Below are 22,305 nucleotides of genomic sequence, written 5' to 3'. Positions count from 1 at the left end.
TTATTTTGCACGCAAAGCTCTTCTTAGTGCAAACAGGGCTTTGAACCACTCCCAAGTGAGGACAGCTGCATGATGAGAAGTCTTTTGCTATTCCTGTCTAAGAGTATACATGGTGTTGATTCAGGGAGGACAGTACACTCATCAAATTATTCCAAGACAATTTTGATTAGAGGTGGGTCCCTGTTGACATAATACTATTTAACATTAGATACTTGTTTCAACACTGCTTAAACCAATAAAATAAAGTCCTTAAGCAACTTAAGCACGCTCTTAAGATATGAGTCAAATTTCGTAATATATTTGAGATTATAAAGATAAATTTATAGATTAAAACATTTTTTAATCTATAAATTATACATTTGTATTGCTTATATAGTTTGGTGTACTATGGAAAAAAAAATATAGTATTAAAAACTTTTTTTAAAGTTTCCATTGTAATGCATGTGGAGCATCATGATATTCTGAACCTTTCTTTGAGGAAACTTTCTCTGACTGGACTTCAATTTTAATTGAATTTCCCCGGTTTAGCTTTTCTAATATTATTTGGAGATTTTACATCAAATCAGCATTAAATTAATAAGCAGCCTTGGTTAATACAACAGAAACTTGTTTTATGTTTTCAGCAAGTAAATTGATATTCCAATAACCTAGATACTACTGTGTACAGTGAGTTCAAGCCCTCATGTTTGCAGAAACATTCTGATAAATGAATTTTAATATTTCTGATTGTCTGGGTCAAAATTTAATCGAATTGATTATAGAAATCAGTGACGACACCCAGCCCTTTATGTAACCTCATGGACAGAGAAGCTGTTTAGCGGGAGGTGCCTTACAGAAGGAGAAAGAGACATGCTACAAGCCTCTCTGTGCGTTTTTTTGTTTGTTTGTTTGTTTGTTTTTTGCTGTAAGTGCAACAGTTTTCAGAATCAACTTAGAATTATTAAAATATGACACTATCTTGCAGATTCAATCCACTACCAGCTTCGCTTCTCTCACATGTGGACACGTAGTTCCGTCTGCGCACTGCAGATGGCGTTATTTATTTGCGGGTGGCAGGAAGCTTGGTCCTGGTTTCACGCATGCGCAGATACCCACTAGTACTAAATGGAGGCTGTTTGAAACAACCGAGCGGCTTGCTGTGGTGGAAAAGTTAAAAGCATCCGATGATATTGCCTTTAATTACCTGCTAATAACGGTAGTCAAGAGCGGTCAGTATGGGTGAGTTAAAAAGTGTGCGTCTGCCCGCAAAAGTTAGATAGAAATCCACCATTAATAACTAATTATAGCTGTTAGCTTAACCAGCAATGCTTAACCAATGAACGTGAAATGGACAACATTTAGTATTTATAAGCACCACCTTTGCCTTTTACTGGGTGTGCCTTTGTTGTTTCTTGATATTTAGCGTTTCAATATTTAGCATGACACTGAAATGATACAACGAGATTTACTGTAATCTGTTTAAGCTTTGTGTGGTGAACTATAAACTGTATTCAAACCCTGACACGGTACATTTAACGTTACGTAGTGCCCGGAGGGATGGCTGCCTTTTCCTTGTCCGGATAAATACCTGTAAAATTAAGGTATGCCGTCATTCTAATGCTCCGAGCATGTCAAGTGCAGTGGCTGTCGCGTATGAGGCACACTTTAAAACAACAACTCATAAAAACAAGTTCAAGTTAAAATGCGATTCATTGCAAACGTCTAATGTAAAAGATAAGGCAAACGTGAACAAAAGCACGATTATAACGAAAAGGAAATGTAAAGTAAACAAGTGGAATAAAAACCTAACAAACTTAAAGAGTAAATAAGAAAAACCTTGACTGTGGACTTGGGGGGGAAATCTATGAGGCTTGACTGTTCTAGAGTTTGCAGGCTATAACAGAGAAATCCCAGCCACTTTGGGTTTTTAGGTGTGGTTTGGGAGCTGAATATGAGGACATATATGAAGATAATCGATCTCTAATATATCACGCAGCTGATCCTTAAAGGGCTCTCAAAAATTATTAAAATGTATTGGTTACCAAATTCTTGAGCCATCCTGGCCATATTTTGCTTCCAAGGAGAAAGGGTTTAGTCCAGTCTTTGTACCTGGTTTGTTTGTTTGTTAAGCCACTTAACACTTGACCTATCAATCACCCAAACAACAACAACAAAAAAAGATAACTGACTCAAAATCCAGCAATGGCCTGAAACAGACCTGAGAGATGCGGCTATTACAACCTACATCTATAAATATATTGTTTCATGCATTGTTCAAAACACTAGACTTAAGGAGCACGACGCCCAGCCGAAAACACTTCAAACAAGTTGAGTTGTTGCGTTCACATTATGAGTGTTGGGCCGAAGTTTTGGAGGAAATCTGCAATGTAGCATGCTGCACTGCAACGACAAGCCGAACAACGCATCTCTGTATGAGCTTAATGGCACACTTGATCCGAGACTGGACACTCTGTAGTCAATATTTGCAGACAAACTAGTTTTCTAACAATCATACAGGAGCAGTAATGATAGCTGAGGAAGCTCTTGCGTGACTGGGGCCAGCTAATGTGTGTCACAACGGGATAATGCCATGTAAGGCCCATATTTAATTCATTTTTAATTATTTAATTTAAATGTAAAAATATAAATAGTAGTTTCGATGTGGTGATAATATAAACTATTCCCTCATTTTTACGGAAAATGCACTATATTGTTATATGCATTGCTATCGGGATAAGAAATGATTTGTATCAGGATTTTTAACATTTTGTTTGTGTCACACAGTCCTATTGACAATCAAGAATGACTGGAATTGGATTAACGTGTGTACAGGGAATTATAGTATTTTATATAAGAGGTAATACAAGCATGGATAATTTGTAAGTTTTTTGTAGTTGGTAAATGCAAGGAAGTAGCTATTAAAACACCAAGCTTTTTAACTACAGTTGTACATATGCAGATAGAGGATCAAGTGCTTTTGTTAGGGTATTAACAGAACTAAGGGGTAAAATGACTTAGATTTTGCTGCCATTTACTGATGTTAAATTTTTCAATCTGAAGAGATCTGAATAATCACTGACCCTTTACATCAAGTGCTACGGAGAAGTTTGTAGAACTCAGAAACACCAAAATATTGGCTGATAATCTCCTTCATCATTCCTGTAATGCGTTCCTTGGTTTATTTCCTCAGATGGTGGCGCTGACGGTGCTGGGCAAGTGGAGAAAGAGAGCTCATCCCCTCCAGCTGAAACGCAGTCTCCTATCATGGACCGTAACCCATCACCACCCCCAGACGCAGCAGATGGAGCGGAGGATGAAGATGTGGATGCCATTGGAGACACTGTTTACAGCAAGCACTGGCTTTTTAGCACCCTGACTCGTCTCATCCATGTAGGCAGGCTGCTGATGTAAACTGAAGTGATAAATATTGCACGTTTCATTCAGCACTTAAGTCAAGCATCGGTTTGTTGGTTTTGTAGGTGAAAGTGTGCAGTGTTACAGCAGCATTTGCTAATGCCTGTAAAATTGTCTTACAGATGGTCACAGAGCATTCAGAAGAGAGCTGTGAAGGTCCAATGCAGCTATCTGATGATGAGGAGGAAGACTTGTGCAGAGTGTGGGATATGGCAATGGATAAGGTAGAGTTTCTCATCTGTGTTCCAAAGACCACACGCTGTTTGTTTTCCTGGTTAAAGGAGAATAGTTTCATTTGAACAAGTGGCATCGAGGTAAATATACTGCCCAGTAGAACAGAAAAATCAATCACTCGTTAAAGAAAAATTGAAAAATAACAATAGAATTTGCATTTCTGCAGGTAAACTTTCCAAATACCAAATGATGTTAAAGCTTAAAATATTGCTCTGTCACACATGATGCATACAGCTAGTGTCCTGTTTAATGGCGATCGTGGCTCAAGAGTTGGCAGTTCGTCTTGTAATCGGAAGGTTGCCGGTTCAAGCCATGGCTCCGACAGTTTCGGTCGTTGTGTCCTTGGGCAAGACACTTCACCCGTTGCCTATTTTTTACTGCAAGTAGTTTTGTCAACAAACTCAAGTTGGTTTTTATCACACCTTGTTTTGGTATGAGTTATTACAACCAAGTTTATAATAGCTATCTTTTTTGCATTTAAATAATTTAATTACAAAGCAGTGCAAATAAAGCGGGTTTTTACCTGCCTGGCTTTCACGTGGTCTGCAGTTAAAAGTGATTAATTAAATGTTTATATATTTACTAACTGAATATTTATTTACCACCTGTTTGTAGGATGTGGCTGGTTTTCTGCAGGAATTTAAAGCTGCAGATATTCTTCTAGGAGTGATTGCCAAATCACGTTGTCCACGACTTACAGTGAGTGAAATCCTTTTTTTACGCATACTTTCTCTACCAGAATAAATCCAGAACAATTAATTTATTTTCTAATACATTTCTGATACAATGCTTTCTGTTTCTTCCTCTAGGAAATTAGTGTGGGAATCCTTGGGAACATTTCGTGTTTTCCTGAAACTTGTATGACTTTGAGCCAAAATGAGGACTTGGGGTGGGTAGAAAAAAAAAAAAAAGGTTCTTTGATAGATGTTGTGCATCAGGGGTGGGGAACTCCAGGCCTCAAGGGCCAGTGTCCTTCAAGTTTTAGGTGTGTCTTTTATCCAACACAGCGGATTCAAATGTTTAAATTATCTCCTCAACAAGTTCTCCAGATGTCTGGTAATGACCTAATCGTTTGATTCCGGTTTGTTGACCATGGATGATATCCAAAACCTGCAGGACACTGGCCCTTGAGGCCCAGAGCTCCCCACCCCTGTTGTACATAAATGGGTTTCAATCTACTCTTTGTGTCCACAGGTCTGTGCTGCTGCTGCTTCTGGGAGATACCGATCCTCCAACACTGCTGGAAACAAGCAGGTGAGATTTGCATTTTACGTAGATGTGTGAAATAGAGAAATGGAATGAGAGGCCTCTTCCGGGGCGCGGGGGGCCCTCGGGCCTCCGGCCTCTGTGCCTGCGGCTCGGTTCACTCTGGCACAGCTGGCACAGCTGGCTGCCGGCGGAGCCGGCGGGCACGCCGGTGCAGCCCCCTCTAGCTTCTGCCCGGTGGCTACTGGGTGACCCCTCATCTGGGGATCCTCAGCCCTTCCCATGAAGGTGGCACGGATGCCCCTCCGGTGGTCCTCCTTGGGCTCTTGCACTCTGGGGCCTCTGGATGTCTGGGGCCTGGATCTCCTCCATGCCTGCTTCATGCCCTGGGGGACGGGGCTATGGCTCTCTACATCCTCTAGCAGACCATTACATGGGGAAACCATTTGAATACAAGCGCGCCGATCCACACAGGTGTGCACATGGGTGTTCACTGTTCATAGACTTAAATCACACCTTTCTTGGCTGCTACTTCAAAGCACATTGTGCGCTGTCTGTGCTGCACAACAACATTCAATATTTAGTATTTACTGCTGTTTACACTTAGCTAGATTAATGCGATGGTGTTGTGTATAGTATGTTGCATTGTTTTGTTTTTTTTTGCTTGTTTTCTATTCTTTTTCTCTCAACAGGTGATCCCGGAGATATTTTTTTTCCCCCCTTTCTCACTGTCCCTCTCCCCTTCTGTTTTTCTTTTCCTTCCTCTTTCTTTCTCCCTTTCCTATCCCTCACTCATGTCTGTCCCGTCTGTAACAACTGAAAATAAAATAAATAATAAAAACAAAGGTCGATCAAATGGACCAATACGGCAATGCCATGATGATCCATTTGGCAAAATAAATCCATTGGGTATCCTTGTTGGTCTTCAGACAACAATTCTGACGGCTAAAGAACCAAATGGGACAGGCGGGAAAAAAAAAAAAAAAAAAAGAGAAATGGAATGAGAAATATTCATATTTCCTCATGATGTTTGCAGATTGCTGCTGACCTGTCTTTCTCAGAAAGATGTCTGTTCACTGTGGCTTCAGCGAATACGACAGCACATATCTGTGCGCTCCAATCTCTGTTTCATCATGTGCAGCTCCACCAATAGTATTTATTTTTATTCTGTTTAATTCCAGTTTTAGTCCATTTCATGAGTGTGTTGTAAACTTACCATTATAAGTATATACTGAATGTGTTTACAGCGGATCTGCTTGAGAAGGTGGGAGAACTAGTTGACAAATTGTTTGACCTTGATGAAGAGTTAATGAAGAGTTGGATCACAGCTCGGCCTGATGAGGAGCAGGGGGATGATGGTGAAAGCCATCTGGAGATGACCTCATGTCTTCTTGAGGCAGCCAAGCAGCTCAGGTGGGAATCTGAATCTGTTTTATGAAGTATTTGTATTACTGTTTTTGATTACATATATCATTTAACCAGGCTCTTACTGCAGAGTTAAACTAAATACAGTGTACCTGTGAAATTAAAGGTGAGGTTGATTGTCAAGAATCCACAGTATTAAATTGTTTTCACAGATCAGAGAGTCCGAAGGGCCTAGAGGTTTACCTTCATATCCTCCAGTTACTTACCACTATAGATGAGGGGATTCAGGTTTTTGGTGAGGCATTTCAGTACTGAAAGGTCTTTATTGAAATGTTGTACTTAAACCATTATCAGATAACAATAGAGAAGCGGTTGTCTTTTAAAATTAGACTTTGTGTATTTCTTTTAGCTGCTTCTGATGGACCGGGGAAATCTGTGTGGGAGTTTGTCTGTGACGTCGTGTGTGAGGACCTCTGCCAGCCAAATGATCTTCCAGTTGTACTGCATGAACAGAAAAGCATTCTGGTCCAAGCACTTGCTGTGCTGCAGGCTCTTTATAAATGTCACGATGAGTGGTGCAGCAAAAGTGACACAAGTAAGTTTTCATAAAGCTACACTGATGTTTAGCTGCACAGAGAATGTTGCAGATAATAATATGTCCTCTTGATAGCCATACAGGAAGTGAAGAAAGCAGATTTTGTGGTCACCCCATTGTTTGAATAATTAGTTTAAACTAATGTTGCTGTATATCACGGTATGATTTTTCAGTGCCATCCTAAAATTAGACTTGTCTGTCTGTTAAGCTGTTGTCATATTGAGGCTTAAAACACCACCAGAGGTCACCAGTGTTCACAAACATTCAGCTGAGCTCATTAAGCTGTGAACAGGACTGCAAACAGTAAACAAAGACTAAACTGTGAGGAAGTGTTTGGGCTTTAGTCTCTTTGAAAAGGATGACCCATCTATGCAGTTTCAGTTTTTTGGGTGATGAATGAATATAAACATTATTTTGTTTTTTTAATTTGCTGCGTTTTTGGTTGAATACCTCTAGGTTTGCCTCTCATTGGGAGCATCTTGCGGGTATGCCAGTACCAAAATGAGTGCAAAGACGGGAGTGCAACCAAAGAAGATGAAAAAGATGAGCACCTCGAGACCGTTGCAGAGATCACAGCAGAGTTTTTAGCTGACCTCTTCATTCACATTCAAAAGGTAATATTTAAGGAATTTATTTTGCTCACTTTTGTGGGCCAGATCCTTTTAATCAGCAGCCAGTAAAAACCAAGGTTTGGATATGGATTTTTTCCCCCCCATTTTAGGACACAGTTGCAGATTTGGTGAAGAAAGTTTACCTCACAGAGAAAACCTGCCTCGCAGCTGCTGCCACTTTACTTCCCAAGTTTAAGAATTCAGTGAGTGCTCCTTCTAAATGGTTCATTTACAATGAGACACGTACATGTGAACAGATACCGTTCAAAGGGGTTTTAAGTTAACTCAGGTTTCATTTGCACAAACACAACAAACTGTTTGTTGTTTTGTCAGAAATAACAGGACAATTTGTTAAATATTTTAACACAGACTTATTGCTTTTACTTGAGAAGGACAAACTCATGTTATAGAGTTACAGTCAGATTTTTAAGACCTGGAGTCCTTGTAGGTATGTTACAGTGAGTCACAGTTCATCATGAAATCCTAAAACCTTCCGATTAAAATTCAAATTTATATTATTTTGAAAAGATTTACTGAAAAAAAGATTTATTCATAGCAAAATGAACAATGACATTCTTCACTGGGTATAAAAAGCAAATGCTCAGAATTTCTAATACTTTAATACCTTTGGGGGGTTTTCAAGATAGAATACTACTATACTATTTAAAAAACATCACATAATACTTGTCCAGATGTTGTGATACATGTAAACTGTAGGCAGAAATTGTTGACCTGTAATGCTATTAATACAGCAAAAGACTTATTTTAGAGCTTGTGTCAGATCAGGATGTGTGATGGACTGCTGCCATACTCCCACAGCTCCTGTGGAAAATAAACATTATGTTTCCACCCTGCCCTTCCTCCTCTTGTGCAGTTTCAGCACCTGCAGACCGTGTTGTCAGAGGCTGATCCCCAGTTGGCAGATGTGATAAGGACACAGTGTCCCGTCTGAAGCACCCTGCAGATCAGTGTTCAGCACTCATTCAGACTCTCACCTCTGCTTTTTATAGCAGCCAGTATTTCCTCTCCAAAGATCCTGCTTCAAAACGAGCTATTTGCATTTCCACTGGAAGGACAACATCACGAATGGCAAACTGTCATGTATTTGAATATTGTAAGCTACTTTTAAGTTAAGTCTGGAAAATTAAAGGGTTTTTAAGCCTTTTTTTAGAATACTATTTTTGTATTTAATTACATACAGTGTTTAATTAAAAGTAATTTGTCTTTAAGCCTTTTTTTAGTTTTTTTTTTTCCATGTAGAAATTGCAAAAAGAAACAGCTGAATAATCTGCAAGGAGGGATTCAAGTCATTATTAATACTACGTTCTGATTCCAGATTCTTGAGGAATAAAGTATTTTTCTTAACATTCAACTTCAGTCAACACAGTTTAGAGCTTTTAAGACAGCCAACTGGCACTAAAATTTAATAATGTCAAACCACAATTTTAAGTGTTTTTTTTAATATAAGGTAGTAGTTATATATTTGGTTATAAGTAAATGAACTCACTTTGGTTATTTAAATGCTTCTGACTGTCTCTTTTTTCTTTCCTTGTGTCTGTCAGGCACACACACAGGAGAAAATATCTTCTCACAGGCTGAGACAAGAAATTTCTAACCAAACATTAACAAAGCTGTATGCTTACTTCTAAAATACTTCAAAATGCACTCTTAAATACTCTAAAAGTATGTATATTTGATTAATTCTAGATTTTTATCTAATTAAATAAATAAAATATAAATATTTATTTAAGATAAAACTGAGATAAGTATATGGGCTCACCTTTTTAAGCATATGAGTAATGATGCTAATGCTGATGACAACATCAAGTGTTTACCAGAGGGTGACAGTCACTCTTGTAAGGACAATAAAATTAGATGAAAGGCTTGAGCCTGGCAACAATGAACTCATTTGGTTTCCAAATACCCCATTTTGCCCACTCATTGAGAAGAGCAGGAGAACCTGCGCATTTCCAGCAAAGCTCAGGAAGGCTCTGTGAATATAGCAGCTTTTTAATTAAAGCTTGGATTGATGTGAACGCTCTTTCTAATGGAAATCCCGAGTGTACGTGAGACAGATCGCCCTGTGTGGGGGAGAAAAAACAGAACAAAACACGTGTTTGAGCGTCAGCTACACCCATGATCCACGTAGGTTGAGGTAACCAGTGTCTTGATCTAGACGTCATGACCTGTTTGTGCTGTAAATGGCTAGAGTGTAATCGCGCTTGGCCTGTCAAGCTTGCTAGTAGCCAGTGACTTGCACTGTGCTCGCTACTCTGTCTCGCAGCCTCGCTTCCAGGCGTGTCATGTCACTGAGATCAGGGTGAAGCCCAGATGTTTCCTGCTGCCCTGCCAAACCTTATTGTCAGTCTGCCATTCTTCATGTAGAGTTGATATGATCCGACTCCGTGAACACAACACAGCAGGCTGTTCGCTGCATGGATGGCCTATTATACACATCACTGGCACTGAGGCATGTCAGATCTGTCTGAGCCTGATGTTGGATGTCAGTGATTTCTTTGTTTTTTGCCCACAAATGTGTTGGTCTTTTAAATTACATAACATTTTCCCTCACACTGAATTTTGGATTAACCTTAAGGTCACATCCTGTGAAAGGGCTTTTATAAAACACTGACATGGAAATGTTCTCTTTGAGAGACTGAGGAGTTAATAAAAGTCTCTTCGACACCAAGAAACGGACATTAAACATTAAATTGAGGGACCGCATCAATGAAATTAGAAGACTATTTAAGATTAAAAGGAATTTGTCAAAATCAGCAGACGTTTAATTTTTATGATTTTGTGACTTGATCTTTCAATGTGCTTTAAGTGCATTTTCCAGGGTTATCATAATTGAGCTGTCACAAGTGTGCAGAATGGCCCCAACACTGTTCTAGCGGTTGTTGCTGGGGGAGGATGAGCGATAATGAAGGGATGAAGAATGCGTGTGCAGTGTCACGTCCCCATCCTTTGATTCCAAGGCCCATCCTATTCAGATCCGCCTGGTTAAGGCGTGTTAATAAAGACGCGTGATGCTAGTGGGTGCAATCAAAGCCCCCTTCAGTTCATTTCCTGAGTTCCCTGGCTTTCTATCTCTTGTCAACAGATTGACAATGAAAATGTTCCCCTCACGGTATCCCTGGATATCAAAGCCTCTGACCTTTCCTGCTTGCAAAAAAGTGATGTGGCTACGACGATATTTGCGTTGGCCTTAACTGCCTTTTGTACTTCTTTAATAAAATTATCAAGGAAGGATATTGTAATGGTAAAATACACAGCATGGGCGCTACTTAGCAGCTCAATCTCTTATAGAGACGTGGAAAGGTTTTGAATCACCAAATAAATCAATTATAATGATATAATAATTATAAATTAAGAATAATGAATTAATCTGTTTCATATTAGTTTGACATCAGCCTATGAGAGTTATATTTGTTTGCCTTGATCTGGACATCATCATTAGAGTGTAATCACACTCTGCTTATATGAAGGCAAATGATTTCATAAAATAAATTAGTGTCACATTAGTAAATGAATTAATATATTTTTGTTTTTTCAAGAAGTAAAAAAGAAGTGCTGTGTTTAAAAAAAAAAAAAAAAAAACTTTATATTTTTCCTTGAATTGTGTTTTAAGCTGCTTGTATTGGTGAATCTGTTACATTTAGGGATGCAATACTGCCATTGCCATCACTTTAACTAATTGTATTTTTTACATGATCTGATATGACACCAGAATAAACAGAACATGCGGAACATGTTCAGTGATGCTCTATCATTTTTTTGCATCACGTCCAACTCGTCTGTTTTGAATGCAGCAGGTGTTTATGGGCGCAGCTCTAGCCGGTTCTTGTGTACACTGACGCCTGTCACCAAGTGGCATATGTTGCTGTTTGTTCTGCATTGAAAGAAATGGAGCTAATTAAAGAGAAGCAGCCCTGTCACAGGAAGTGTACGCAAGCTGACCATTCACTGCTCTGATTAGTTAGTTGTTGAAACAGAGCTCAGGATTAGGTGAAAGACTGGAATTCTATTGATGAAGTGCTATTAGAAGACCTTGGATATTTGGAAATTCAAACACTGGTCTTATAATCAGCTGCTGGGAAGGGAGCACAGATATCCCATCACACTGGTAACGTTCATCTTCCTACAATATGAAAAGAAACATTCACTCAAATGATCTCATTTATACCCACTCGTGTATCTGAGCTTTCCTATGAAATGCAAGTCCTTACTATTGATATACCATTAAAAGAAATGTGGTGTGGCTGAGTTTGTTCAATAAAACACATTAAACAAATTCCAATAATGTCTTTATTAATAACTTTTATTATTTAGGAAGAATAATCAGTACTTTACTTGAACTGAAGCCTGTCAAATTACAAAATTGCTAAATAAATGAATAAATACATACATATAAATCACTCGATTCATTAATAAATAAAGTTACTATAAAATCACACAATTAACTAATCAAATTACTGTGATATTAAATAAAGCCTTAATTGTAAGGGTAAATTCCCCTTCTTTTTTTCTAACTCTACAAAATCTGTACGTGTCCAGTGTGAATGGTTACATATGTATTTATAATTACATCGTATATATCACAGCATAGCAGGCAGTTGTAGATAATCTTTATATCAGCATATAAATGCTAGCACATAATAGCACACCAAAATAGTTACATTCAGTCTGTATTTAAGCTCCTTATTAGATCTTGATTGATCTTTTATGATAAATAAGTGTTTCTTATCTCCAAAAGTTGATTCTGTTCATCTGGACGTAGCGTTATGAGTGACGAAACGTTTCTCTCACAAAACACTACGTCCAGATGAACAGAATCAACTTTTGGAGATTTACTTTCCTGGATGATTGAGAATGCATCAAGAAGTGTTTATTATCTTTCTTATTGCATCCCAAACAAACAGGCATGTTTGATCATGTTTTTTTCAGCCTTTACTTCTTTACTGTGTCGTTTTTGCTGTGCTGCGTATGTGTAGCTGTTGTTGGTGTATACTGATCATGTGAGTGCAAATGTAAACCTTGTATTTCTAAACTAGGGAAGGACTCAGTGCATCAAAAGGTGGCATCTGCCCTGCTGAAGTATCATTGAGCAAAACCTCCTGCACTGTGACCCCTGACCTCTCCTTGGAGAGTGCACCATGAATGCTCATTGTTATTGTAGTGAGTTAGTGTTGTTCTTTTTCCAAACACTCTGTGAGATATAGTAAGTTCTAATACACATAATGCGCGTGTTAGCCATAGCCATGGGTGAGATTAGCCAGAGAGATCTCTTGCAGCTTGATGCTCAGACACTGTGAATAAATCCCTCTGATTAAAGGGAACAGAACTGGGACAGACTGGCTACCATGCAGCTTTAACACGCTCAGTCACGTCTGTCACAAACCACAGGAATAAGAGTGTGTACAGTGACTTATGTGCTGCGTTTTCCTTTGAAACCTAAAAAACAACTGTTCTTGCCCGATGAGCCTAGCAGGCCTTTTAGAGAATCCCATGGCTGGTTTCTTCTAAAGTAGGTTATGTTTCTGTAATCGGATGTGTTAATGTGTTGAGTAGTCTCATTATCTTACTCTAGAAGAGCATGAAAAGCCTCATCAAAAGCTGGAAGAAATCTGTTTTGAGTCTAAGAGTATTTGAGTTCAAGAAAAAAAAGAGTATAAGTAGATGTATTTCTGTAACTATACCAAAAATTGCAAATTTAACTTGAAATTTTAGAAGGTTTGTGTGATGAGTGTGTTCACAAAAGAGGTTTTGCACAATTTTCATGATATAATTTCCAATAATATAACTATTATACTTCAGCTGGACAACAGGGTTTCAGATTGATGTTTATTATTAGCTATATTGTTGCACTGTAGCATTTCATCTTAATTATCAAGAGACTACTGTTCACATAAGAGAGGTGAGTCATTAGGAGAACGAACTAGAATGAGCCATCTTATTCATGCTGCACTCTCTGACCCTTGTTGGCTTAAAGCCATCTCAGTGCATCTTGAGTCAATTCCCCTCTGAGTGGTAAAGCAGAAACGGCACGAGCCACTTGTCATTGTTAATAAGAGTTTAGATTTTTGTTTAAACATGATTTAAAAGAAAATTATATTCCTAGCATAAGACAGGAGGGGACAGATAAACCGATGCTTTCTAAACTGGATCCAACATGAACTCTAATAGCTTCTAACACTCATTAAACAAAGGGGAGCTGGTCCTGGAGCTGTCAAGATGCAAGGACATCAAAGACATAGACAGGGCCTGTGCAGCATAAAAGTGAGATCTGTGGAAATTATATTATGAGGGAATTTGGATGTGCCCTGTGTGCAACACCGTCTTACTTGATTCTTGAAAGGTACCGTTCGTTAGAGAGCCCTGAACAATACTGACACACTGTTCATTAGGCTGCTTTCCTCTCCTCGTGCTCAAGAGGCAAGACACAATACTTTGCAGAGGAAAAAAATGTTCCATCTATTAACATTTCTCTAGTGGCCACAATACCTGCCAGAGCACTCTTTATTGCTTTACACAGCAGCAGTCTTCTTAATAACCTTCAGCATATTGTGGTGTAAATAAAGAGCCTCTGGATTACAAAGACTTTTATCAGAGGTCTAAACTCCATCATATGGAGACTGATATATTCTTAAAAAAATGATCTGCTCCGATTCCTTCATATTTTATGACATGTTGAATCAGTTTAGTTTTTTTTCTAGCAGTCCACCAAACTGACAAAATGTAAAAAAGAACAGACAAACACAGACATATACAAATATATATAGTGTATTTTTTTAGGTTTTGTTTTTTTCTTCCTATTGCTAATAAATACTATTATTATGTTCTTAAAATTAGGATTGAGGAAATTGGGAAATTTAACTTCTAGCTTATCACAAATCCTTAGGTTTAAAAAGCTGGGTATCTGGACTTAAACAGTTAACTGACATTTTTTATTTCATCTCCCTAAATAAACAACAGAGTTCCTGTTTTAGTGCTTCTTACCATTATGTAATTTAATAAAATTCTGATTTGTTTATGTTCAGCCTGTGTTTTGTTACCCAGGCTGTGCATATTGTGTTTGCACAGTGAAGCAGAAATGTTCACCTTCTACATGGAAGCAATAAGGAGCTTAAGCTAACAGTAAGGTAAACATGTTTACGCGTTCTTTGCTACAAACTTTATGGCCACATCACATCAGTGCGAGTCTTAAGAGGCTGTCAGGTGAACACTTCTAGCTCCAGCTCCATTTTACACAACATCTGAGGAGGAAGTTCCCTTCACTGCCCGCTTGGGTTGTGTAAAGCATCTGTCCGTGTCACGAGTGACACAGCCCAGGACCACCTGAGACAAACAGCATGTGCATTAGCCACATGTATCATCACATTAGATCAGCGAGCAGCTAAAAGAGCTTGCTAAGAGCCAGAGACATTTCACCCGTCCTATGTGTAAGGTGACTAAAGCTTAAGAGTAAACAGTGGTGTTATCTGTTTAAAGTAATGAGGTCTCTCGCATCCAGCGCCGCTTCACCTTGATTCTGTCTGTAGAGGCCTCTGAAGCTCTCTCTGCTTTGCTGTCTTGATCTCATTTAAAAAGGTGCATTGTGTTAAAGAATGGAAAACATGCAGATTATATCTGTTATGTGCAAGAACTTAGAGGAGCTTATGGTGCGGGATTTCGAAGGGTGGGGGGCATGTTTGGATCACTGGGAGGAAGGCTGGTGGGTTACTTAAATCTTAAACCTCAATCTTTTCTTTGTCTCAGGGTGTCAGCAAGCAATAAGAATGACCTCTGTGTACCAATCTAATATGAGTTCACATTTAACATATTTAGTAATAGCTAAATAATTCCAACATTTAAAAGAGAGAGAGAGAGCAAAGCTTAGGTGTGAAACGTGATTGGTATTCTCCTGGTAAAATCTGATTTCGTGACTGATCGGGCCTTTAGGTGAATTAAAAAGACACCCCTTTCCCCCTAATGGTGTGGGCGGTGCTGCTGCTCCTTTTCCATTTGCTGCTTTGGGTGAGCTTATTGCCCCCTCCCTATTTCTCAGTGCAGTTAAATAGCACGGAGCGCCACTCCACTGGGTAGTCACCCCACTTTGCAAAGAGGAAAGCCAACTAAATAAAAAAGGCCTGAAAGGAAAAAAAACAAAAAAACAAAAAAAAAACCAAGAACAGCAGCACTTTAACATGTACTCAAACAAAATCGAAGGACCACGTAGAGGAAGATCTTTTGACTCTATGAACCTCGGCTTCGAAGAAAAACTGCTGAACAATGAGGTAAGAACTTCCCAGAAAGAGAAGAAGAAGGAAGGTTTTATTATTCTATCTTAAAGAAACCCCTTTATCTTCGATCAAATCAATAGAAACAAACAAGATGAAGAACTTTGGCTTTGTTTTGTTTTTAAGTGACTTTTTTGGACAGTGGTGGGGAGATCGGTGCGGGTCATCTTATCGAATAAGCTTTCACTTTGTCGTCAGCGCAGATTAATTTAAGCCGTTTTGTTATACCGTAATTTACGTCAAAGAGTTAAGAGGGTTAAAGAAAGAGAGACATCTGAATTTGGTATGATAAAAGACACTTCAGTGCTCACGCTGTGCACCATTCGCCGACAGAGGAGATAAAAGATAAACCGATCAACCTGCAGTAGGTGATGTCTCCAAGCACATGCAAGGGGAAAATAGAAAACGCTGACAGGTACTCCAGGACAATATCGCAGCTGCTTTAGACATGGAGATAAAAAGAAAAACACACATGTTTAAACTGGAGTAAAAAAAATCAACGACGTTTAAGGCAGATTTTACAGCGGAACACGTTACTAAATCCTATTAAAGTAAAAGCTGGACAAATTATACCCCCGTGCAAGCACATGTGATCACACCTGTTTATGTTTCTCGTTTATACCCCTGGATAAAAAAAAATCGTATTTATTTCACAACTACAAAAAGTAAAGTATTTGATGAGAGGAAGCGATGTTCTCCCACTTAACGGCCTAAAAAACGTGCGCGCTGTAGTGATTAAGCGCTTCCCTAACGTGTGGCGAGATTTCAGAGTGGAGGGGAGCTAATAATAGGCTTCCCCGCTCTCCAAATGAGATTGCTGTAAGGCGATTCTTTGAGACAGAGACAAGTTCATCTTCGTTAAACCGAGACGCAAAACGTTGACCTCGGGCAGCGCCCTGATCCAGACTCCATGCACTAATGCTTTCAGGGATACTACCGGCAAGGGCTCACCGACAACTGGTTTGCCGCGCGGTCTACACCATGTACGAATGGCGAAATGTGGTAGGAAATAATTTAACTGAATTTAATTGTCTCACGCGAGGGGCGTGATCCTTTTAATCCAGTCTAAGCGTTGGACTTTCGCATTATGTGCCTATTGTTTGATGACAAATTCTAAAGTTTTTTTGGGGGGGAGCGGGGGTTATTTTTTTTAAAATACCCCAATAAGTAGTATACAGGTAGAGTAAAGGAGAAGACTTTGGAGTCAATCAAAACAGATTAGTTATTCTGTGCTGTTGGCATCTTAACAGCCTCGCTGCTAAAATCTGAGGCAGGATTAAAATAATTTTCCCCTGGCGTGTGCAGCGCGCGCAGGCACGCGTCAACGTGAGAGCGCTATCCGAGGTGCTGAACTGGACAAAGAAGTTGGTCAGCCTTAATCTGAGCCCTGCCTGTGCGCATGCACTGCACTTCCATTACTCATTTTTTACACCAGCGATGTCAAGAAAAAGCCAATGATTCCCTTTAGAGTAACAAATATACCTGCCAGTGTATGTTTTAAAGACTGACTGACTGTCTGCAACTCTTTATATTTATAGGATTATTATTGTTGTTATTTAGGATGGTTTTATAGTCTTAAGTAATTAGAAGCTCTGCATCAAGTCTGTGGATAAGTGCAATATGTAGACTTAATTATTATTTTAAAGCCAATTTAGATTGGCTAGCAAAAGTTCATTTGCTCCACTGTTTGTTCTCCCTATTATACACAACTGAATCTCTCTGTCTTTGTTCATCATTTTCAGATAAACAAGTCAACCTTCACCAAAATTGAAGAAAACAACGAAAAGAAGAATTCATCAGAGAAAGAGAGAGCGACAATCATCTTTTCCTTGAAGAATGAAGTTGGGGGGCTTGTAAAGGCACTCAAACTCTTCCAGGTACATCCCCCAAACCCTGCTCCTTTTTACAGAATGACTTGATTGCAACACATTTTTAGCTTTGAAATGAATAAAGAATTCGTTTGTTCTATTCTCGCAGGAAAACCACGTGAACCTTGTACACATTGAGTCCAGGAAATCCAAAAGACGCAACTCTGAGTTTGAAATTTTTGTGGACTGTGACAGCAACCACGAGCAACTGAATGAAATCATCCAGCTGCTGCGGAAGCATGTGAATGTGGTGGATATGGACCCTCCAGATAACTCCTGTCTACGCGAGGAAGGTGAGAAAGTAGTGAGTGAATACACTCCAGATGCTGAATTAAAGGTACAACATTAAATTTGAACACCTTTTTTCTTCTGTTCTCAGATATGTATGAAGTACCCTGGTTCCCAAAGAAGATTTCAGACTTGGATAAGTGTGCTAACCGAGTCCTGATGTATGGATCTGAACTGGATGCTGACCATCCGGTACATTATCAACCCGCTGCCTCACTTCAACAAACAAAACCAAACTCTCTTAAAATGAAGAATTTTTATATTTTTACGTTTCTCTTTATCAGGGTTTCAAGGACAATGTCTATCGGAAAAGGCGAAAGTATTTTGCAGATCTTGCCATGGCCTACAAACAGTAAGTTTTGATCTATTTAAATGTCTATTGTATTTTTAAAAAAATCATGATTCTTATGGAGTTTTTTCTGTCTTTTTCCAGTGGAGATCCCATTCCTCGTATTGAGTTCACACAGGAGGAAGTGAAGACTTGGGGTGTTGTGTACAGGGAGCTCAACAAGCTGTACCCCACCCACGCCTGCCGGGAATACTTGAAGAACTTGCCACTGCTGTCCAAATATTGTGAATGTCGGGAGGACAACATCCCTCAGCTGGAAGATGTGTCACGCTTCCTCAGAGGTAAATTATCAATTTTGATTAAAATATTCCTTTGATTTAAATCATTTTGTTCACTTTTAATGGTGCAATCACTCAATGCAATATATTTTCACTATCTTTCTAGAACGTACTGGATTTACCATCAGGCCTGTGGCAGGTTACCTGTCCCCCCGTGACTTTCTTGCTGGTTTGTCATTCCGCGTTTTCCACTGCACCCAGTATGTGCGGCACAGCTCCGACCCCTTGTACACCCCTGAACCGTGAGTACTAGCCAACACTATATCTAAATATGTAATCTAAATGTTAATTTTGGTTTTAATATTTGGTTTTATTTTATTATTAAGGGACACATGCCATGAGCTGCTGGGCCACGTCCCGCTGCTGGCAGAGCCCAGCTTTGCTCAGTTTTCTCAGGAGATTGGTCTCGCTTCACTTGGAGCCTCCGATGATTCAGTTCAAAAACTGGCCACTGTAAGAGTCACTGCAATAACAAACAATATCAAACAATATTTATGAAGATATTTCTTTTTCAAAATTCAACAAGGTTGTCCTAATTGCTTGTGTTCTTCTTTGCAGTGCTATTTCTTCACTGTGGAGTTTGGTCTATGCAAACAAGAGGGGCAGCTGCGAGCTTATGGAGCTGGACTTCTGTCATCTATCAGTGAGCTCAAGGTAAAGACATCCAAACAGGATGGTAGGATGGTACAGTGGGCACCTTTACCCAAAGAGCTTTAAAAACACAGACAGAATAGTCTTTTTACGTTACCAACTTGATTATATTCCACCTTAGGACACATAATAAATAATCTTTTTTTGTTGAGAAAATATAGATGCACATTTATTAAATGATCAAGTTGTGTTTTCAACATCTCCACTGTGTCTCTCTCTGACAGCATGCGCTCTCTGGTAATGCAAGGATAATGCCTTTCGACCCCAAAATTACATCCAAGCAGGAATGCATCATCACAACGTTTCAGGATGTCTACTTTGTGTCAGACAGCTTTGAGGAGGCCAAAGTCAAAATGAGGTGAGCTTAATTACTCAGTGTTGTAAAGACTACAACACTCAGCATTTAACTTATACATTATAATATATAGGTAGACCCAGCAAGAATAGCTGTAAGCTTTTTAAGCTAAACTGCTGATAGCATATTATTTAATATTGTGTTCATTTCAGGGAGTTTGCCAAGACCATCAAGCGTCCCTTCACGGTTCGATACAACCCCTACACCCAGAGTGTGGATGTGCTAAAAGACACTCCCAGCATCAACAGTGTGGTGGAGGAGCTGCGACACGAGCTTGACATCGTCGGTGACGCACTCAGCCGGCTGAACAAACACCTGGGTGTCTGACTGCGCACAGTTCACATGGAGTTACACTGACAGTCTGTCATCCCCAGCACTGCTGTAGAGACTTTGCTTGTGTGTTGTCCTTTGCCAGTAACATGAATGTGCATCGGTTTTTTGTAAAAATGTTCTGTCGTCTCCACTGCATGGCTTATATAGCGTACACAATTTACAGGTGCACTAGGTATGTTTAGACACTAACTTTAAGATATTCGACAAACCCAAAGAGCTGCTTAATCTGAGGTACTATTTAGCTTCTATATTGCAAACAGTTTATGTGCTTTGATGGTACTTCAGTTCACTTTTGAAACACTTCCAGCTGTTACAGACACCTCCAATTGTTATTTCTGCTTTTGTATATGATTGTGTGAGTTTTCTTTTCTTTTTTTTGTAAATCATTTCATTCTTCTTCTTCATGTTTAATACTCCTCTCTTCAGTGAAATGTTTAAAATGTACCTTCTTTGTATTTGTCTTTTGGTGTGTGTGTGTGTGTGTGTGTGTAATATTCCTTTTTTGCGTGCGGTTGAAGGAAATTATGAAAGTGACACCTTTAACTAACTGTTCTTATAAGAATGCTCTTGTGATTGATTATGATCGATTTGACCCATGTCAGCGATTACTTTACAGTGATGATTTTTAATACTTCCTCTTGAATTGAATTCAATTGTAAAACTCCAGAAATCAAAACATTATTTTTCTACTGTAAAGAAATATAGAAATTAGAACTAGGTTATGAATCAAACAAAAAAAAAGTTGAATAAAAAAGTCATTTGTGTGTTTATAGCATGCCAAAACAGTTGTTTAATTGTTGATTTATTACTTTTATTAGTCCTTGTGGATGTAACTTTGTTATTGAACCCTGAGGATGCTGCTGCTGTTGATGATAGAGATGCAAGATGATGGCAGCGAAGACTCTGAAAGTGATTATAACAATTATTTTGAGGCTGGAGTTTGCAAAATCTCAATAAAGTGTTGTAGAAAAAATATGCATTTGATCTGAGAGCCAGGATGCTTATTGCCTAATGAAAACGTCCAACTGGGAACAGAACTTTCCAAGATAGGTAGCAGAAAAATCAATAATGACTCTTAAACGCATTTCGTGGACACGTAAATGGCGTCATACAATTTCATTTTTATTATGTTGTTATTATTATATTATATTTATATTATTTATTTATACTTTGAGGATCTGATGAATGAAGAAAATGAGAAAGAGAGTTAGTGAATCTGGAAGTATAAAGGATTATTAAGGAGAAAGAGGATGAAGACTGGAAAAGTGCTAGGTCCAGATGATAAACGTGGAGATAAAGCACATGCCAGGGTGCAAATAGAGGAACCGCACCAGAGAAATATGTGAGGGTGGTGCAGGACATCTATGAGGACAGCAAGACAGTGGTGAGGTGGGGGTGGGATAACATCCGAGACTAGCCCTTGTTGTTTTCAGTGGTTGGTGGACAGACTGACAGAGGACAGGCAGGAGTCTCTGTGGACAATGATGTTTGCAGTCAGCAGTATGATTTGTAGTGGGAGTAGAGCAGGTGGAAGAGAGCCTGGAGAGATGGAGGTATGCTCTGGGGAGAAGAGGAATTAAAGTCACTAGAAGGAAGACAGAATAAATATGTGTGAACAGTGAAGATGCCAGGAGGAGAGGCAGCAAAGGTGGATGAGTTTGAATATCTGAGGTCAGTAATCCAACAGACAGAGCAGAAAAGAGTATTTACTGCCCAGCTTAAGAAATTGGTCTGATTTAACACATCAAAACTATAGCTTCAAGAAATGACACACATAATGGTATCTTATATTTAAAAGGTGAATAAAATTAAAACTTAGGCAGCAGTATAATAGTGCTGCCCAGATTATTCTAAATTTGTCACCTGAAGAATTTGATCATTAGGGCCCGAGCACTAAAAGTGCGAAGGCCCTATTGTATCTGCTCTGTTTATTATTATTATTATATTTTTATTTTATTTTTTTCTTCATTGAAATGAATTGCCTTTTTGAGGGCTTTTACATGCTCAAAAACCCATGCAACTTTGCACACATGTCAGGTCTGGTGAAAAAAAATTTGTATTTTAATAGTTTTACATATGAGCATGTGAAAATGGCTCTGTAGCGCCACCTATGCCTTGTTAAATGAAGCCCTACGAACACATACTTTCAGCTACATGTCTGAAATCTGGCACACATGTGTACCATGTCAAGACGAACAAAAAAGTCAGTGGGACCATTGACGCTAACCCAACAGGAAGTCCACAATTTAGAAGTGAAGGTGAAATTTTGGCTCTAATTTTGCCATTTCCATGCCTCGAACTTTTACGAACTCCTCCTTGGGGTTTGATTGCATAAGCTTCCCATATTTGGTCAGTGTCAACTACACACCTTGGCCATGTTAAATTGCGGAGCTTTTGAGTTTTCACAATACGGTGAGGCCGTGGCGCCATGGCGAATTTCGATGACTCGCCATGAAAATCTTATTGCCTCTCATTCTGTCGTACATTGTCCGACCTGGAC

The 22,305-nt window shown here is 39.0% G+C and overlaps 2 protein-coding genes across 3 annotated transcripts; both read left to right on the top strand.

The window, feature by feature from the left end:
* The first annotated feature begins 1,071 nt into the window (after positions 1-1,071).
* Positions 1,072-15,666, top strand: saal1 (serum amyloid A-like 1). The gene is made up of 13 exons (XM_085166379.1): positions 1,072-1,218; positions 3,170-3,369; positions 3,516-3,617; positions 4,243-4,326; positions 4,437-4,516; positions 4,822-4,881; positions 5,870-5,985; positions 6,081-6,246; positions 6,411-6,493; positions 6,608-6,793; positions 7,250-7,407; positions 7,515-7,607; positions 8,279-15,666. Exons 1-13 carry the CDS (start codon positions 1,215-1,217, stop codon positions 8,354-8,356), a joined length of 1,410 nt encoding a protein of 469 aa, XP_085022505.1. The 5' UTR covers positions 1,072-1,214; the 3' UTR covers positions 8,357-15,666.
* Positions 15,571-20,494, top strand: tph1a (tryptophan hydroxylase 1 (tryptophan 5-monooxygenase) a). Of its 2 annotated transcripts, none has more exons than XM_085166376.1 (11): positions 15,571-15,680; positions 17,426-17,560; positions 17,661-17,844; positions 17,931-18,031; positions 18,124-18,191; positions 18,273-18,469; positions 18,573-18,708; positions 18,793-18,919; positions 19,025-19,120; positions 19,342-19,475; positions 19,625-20,494. In XM_085166376.1, exons 1-11 carry the CDS (start codon positions 15,591-15,593, stop codon positions 19,797-19,799), a joined length of 1,443 nt encoding a protein of 480 aa, XP_085022502.1. In that variant the 5' UTR covers positions 15,571-15,590; the 3' UTR covers positions 19,800-20,494. The 2 variants fall into 2 exon arrangements, with proteins under 2 accessions (XP_085022502.1, XP_085022504.1); XM_085166378.1 differs by lacking the exon at positions 15,571-15,680 and adding an exon at positions 15,705-16,685.
* The last annotated feature ends 1,811 nt before the right edge of the window (positions 20,495-22,305 follow it).

Source organism: Neolamprologus multifasciatus, chromosome 7 (genome assembly GCF_963576455.1).
Source record: "Neolamprologus multifasciatus chromosome 7, fNeoMul1.2, whole genome shotgun sequence".
NCBI classification, from domain to species: Eukaryota; Metazoa; Chordata; class Actinopteri; order Cichliformes; family Cichlidae; genus Neolamprologus; species Neolamprologus multifasciatus.
The sequence above is the reverse complement of the archived record's forward strand: the minus strand, read 5'-3'. Positions and strand labels throughout refer to the sequence as shown.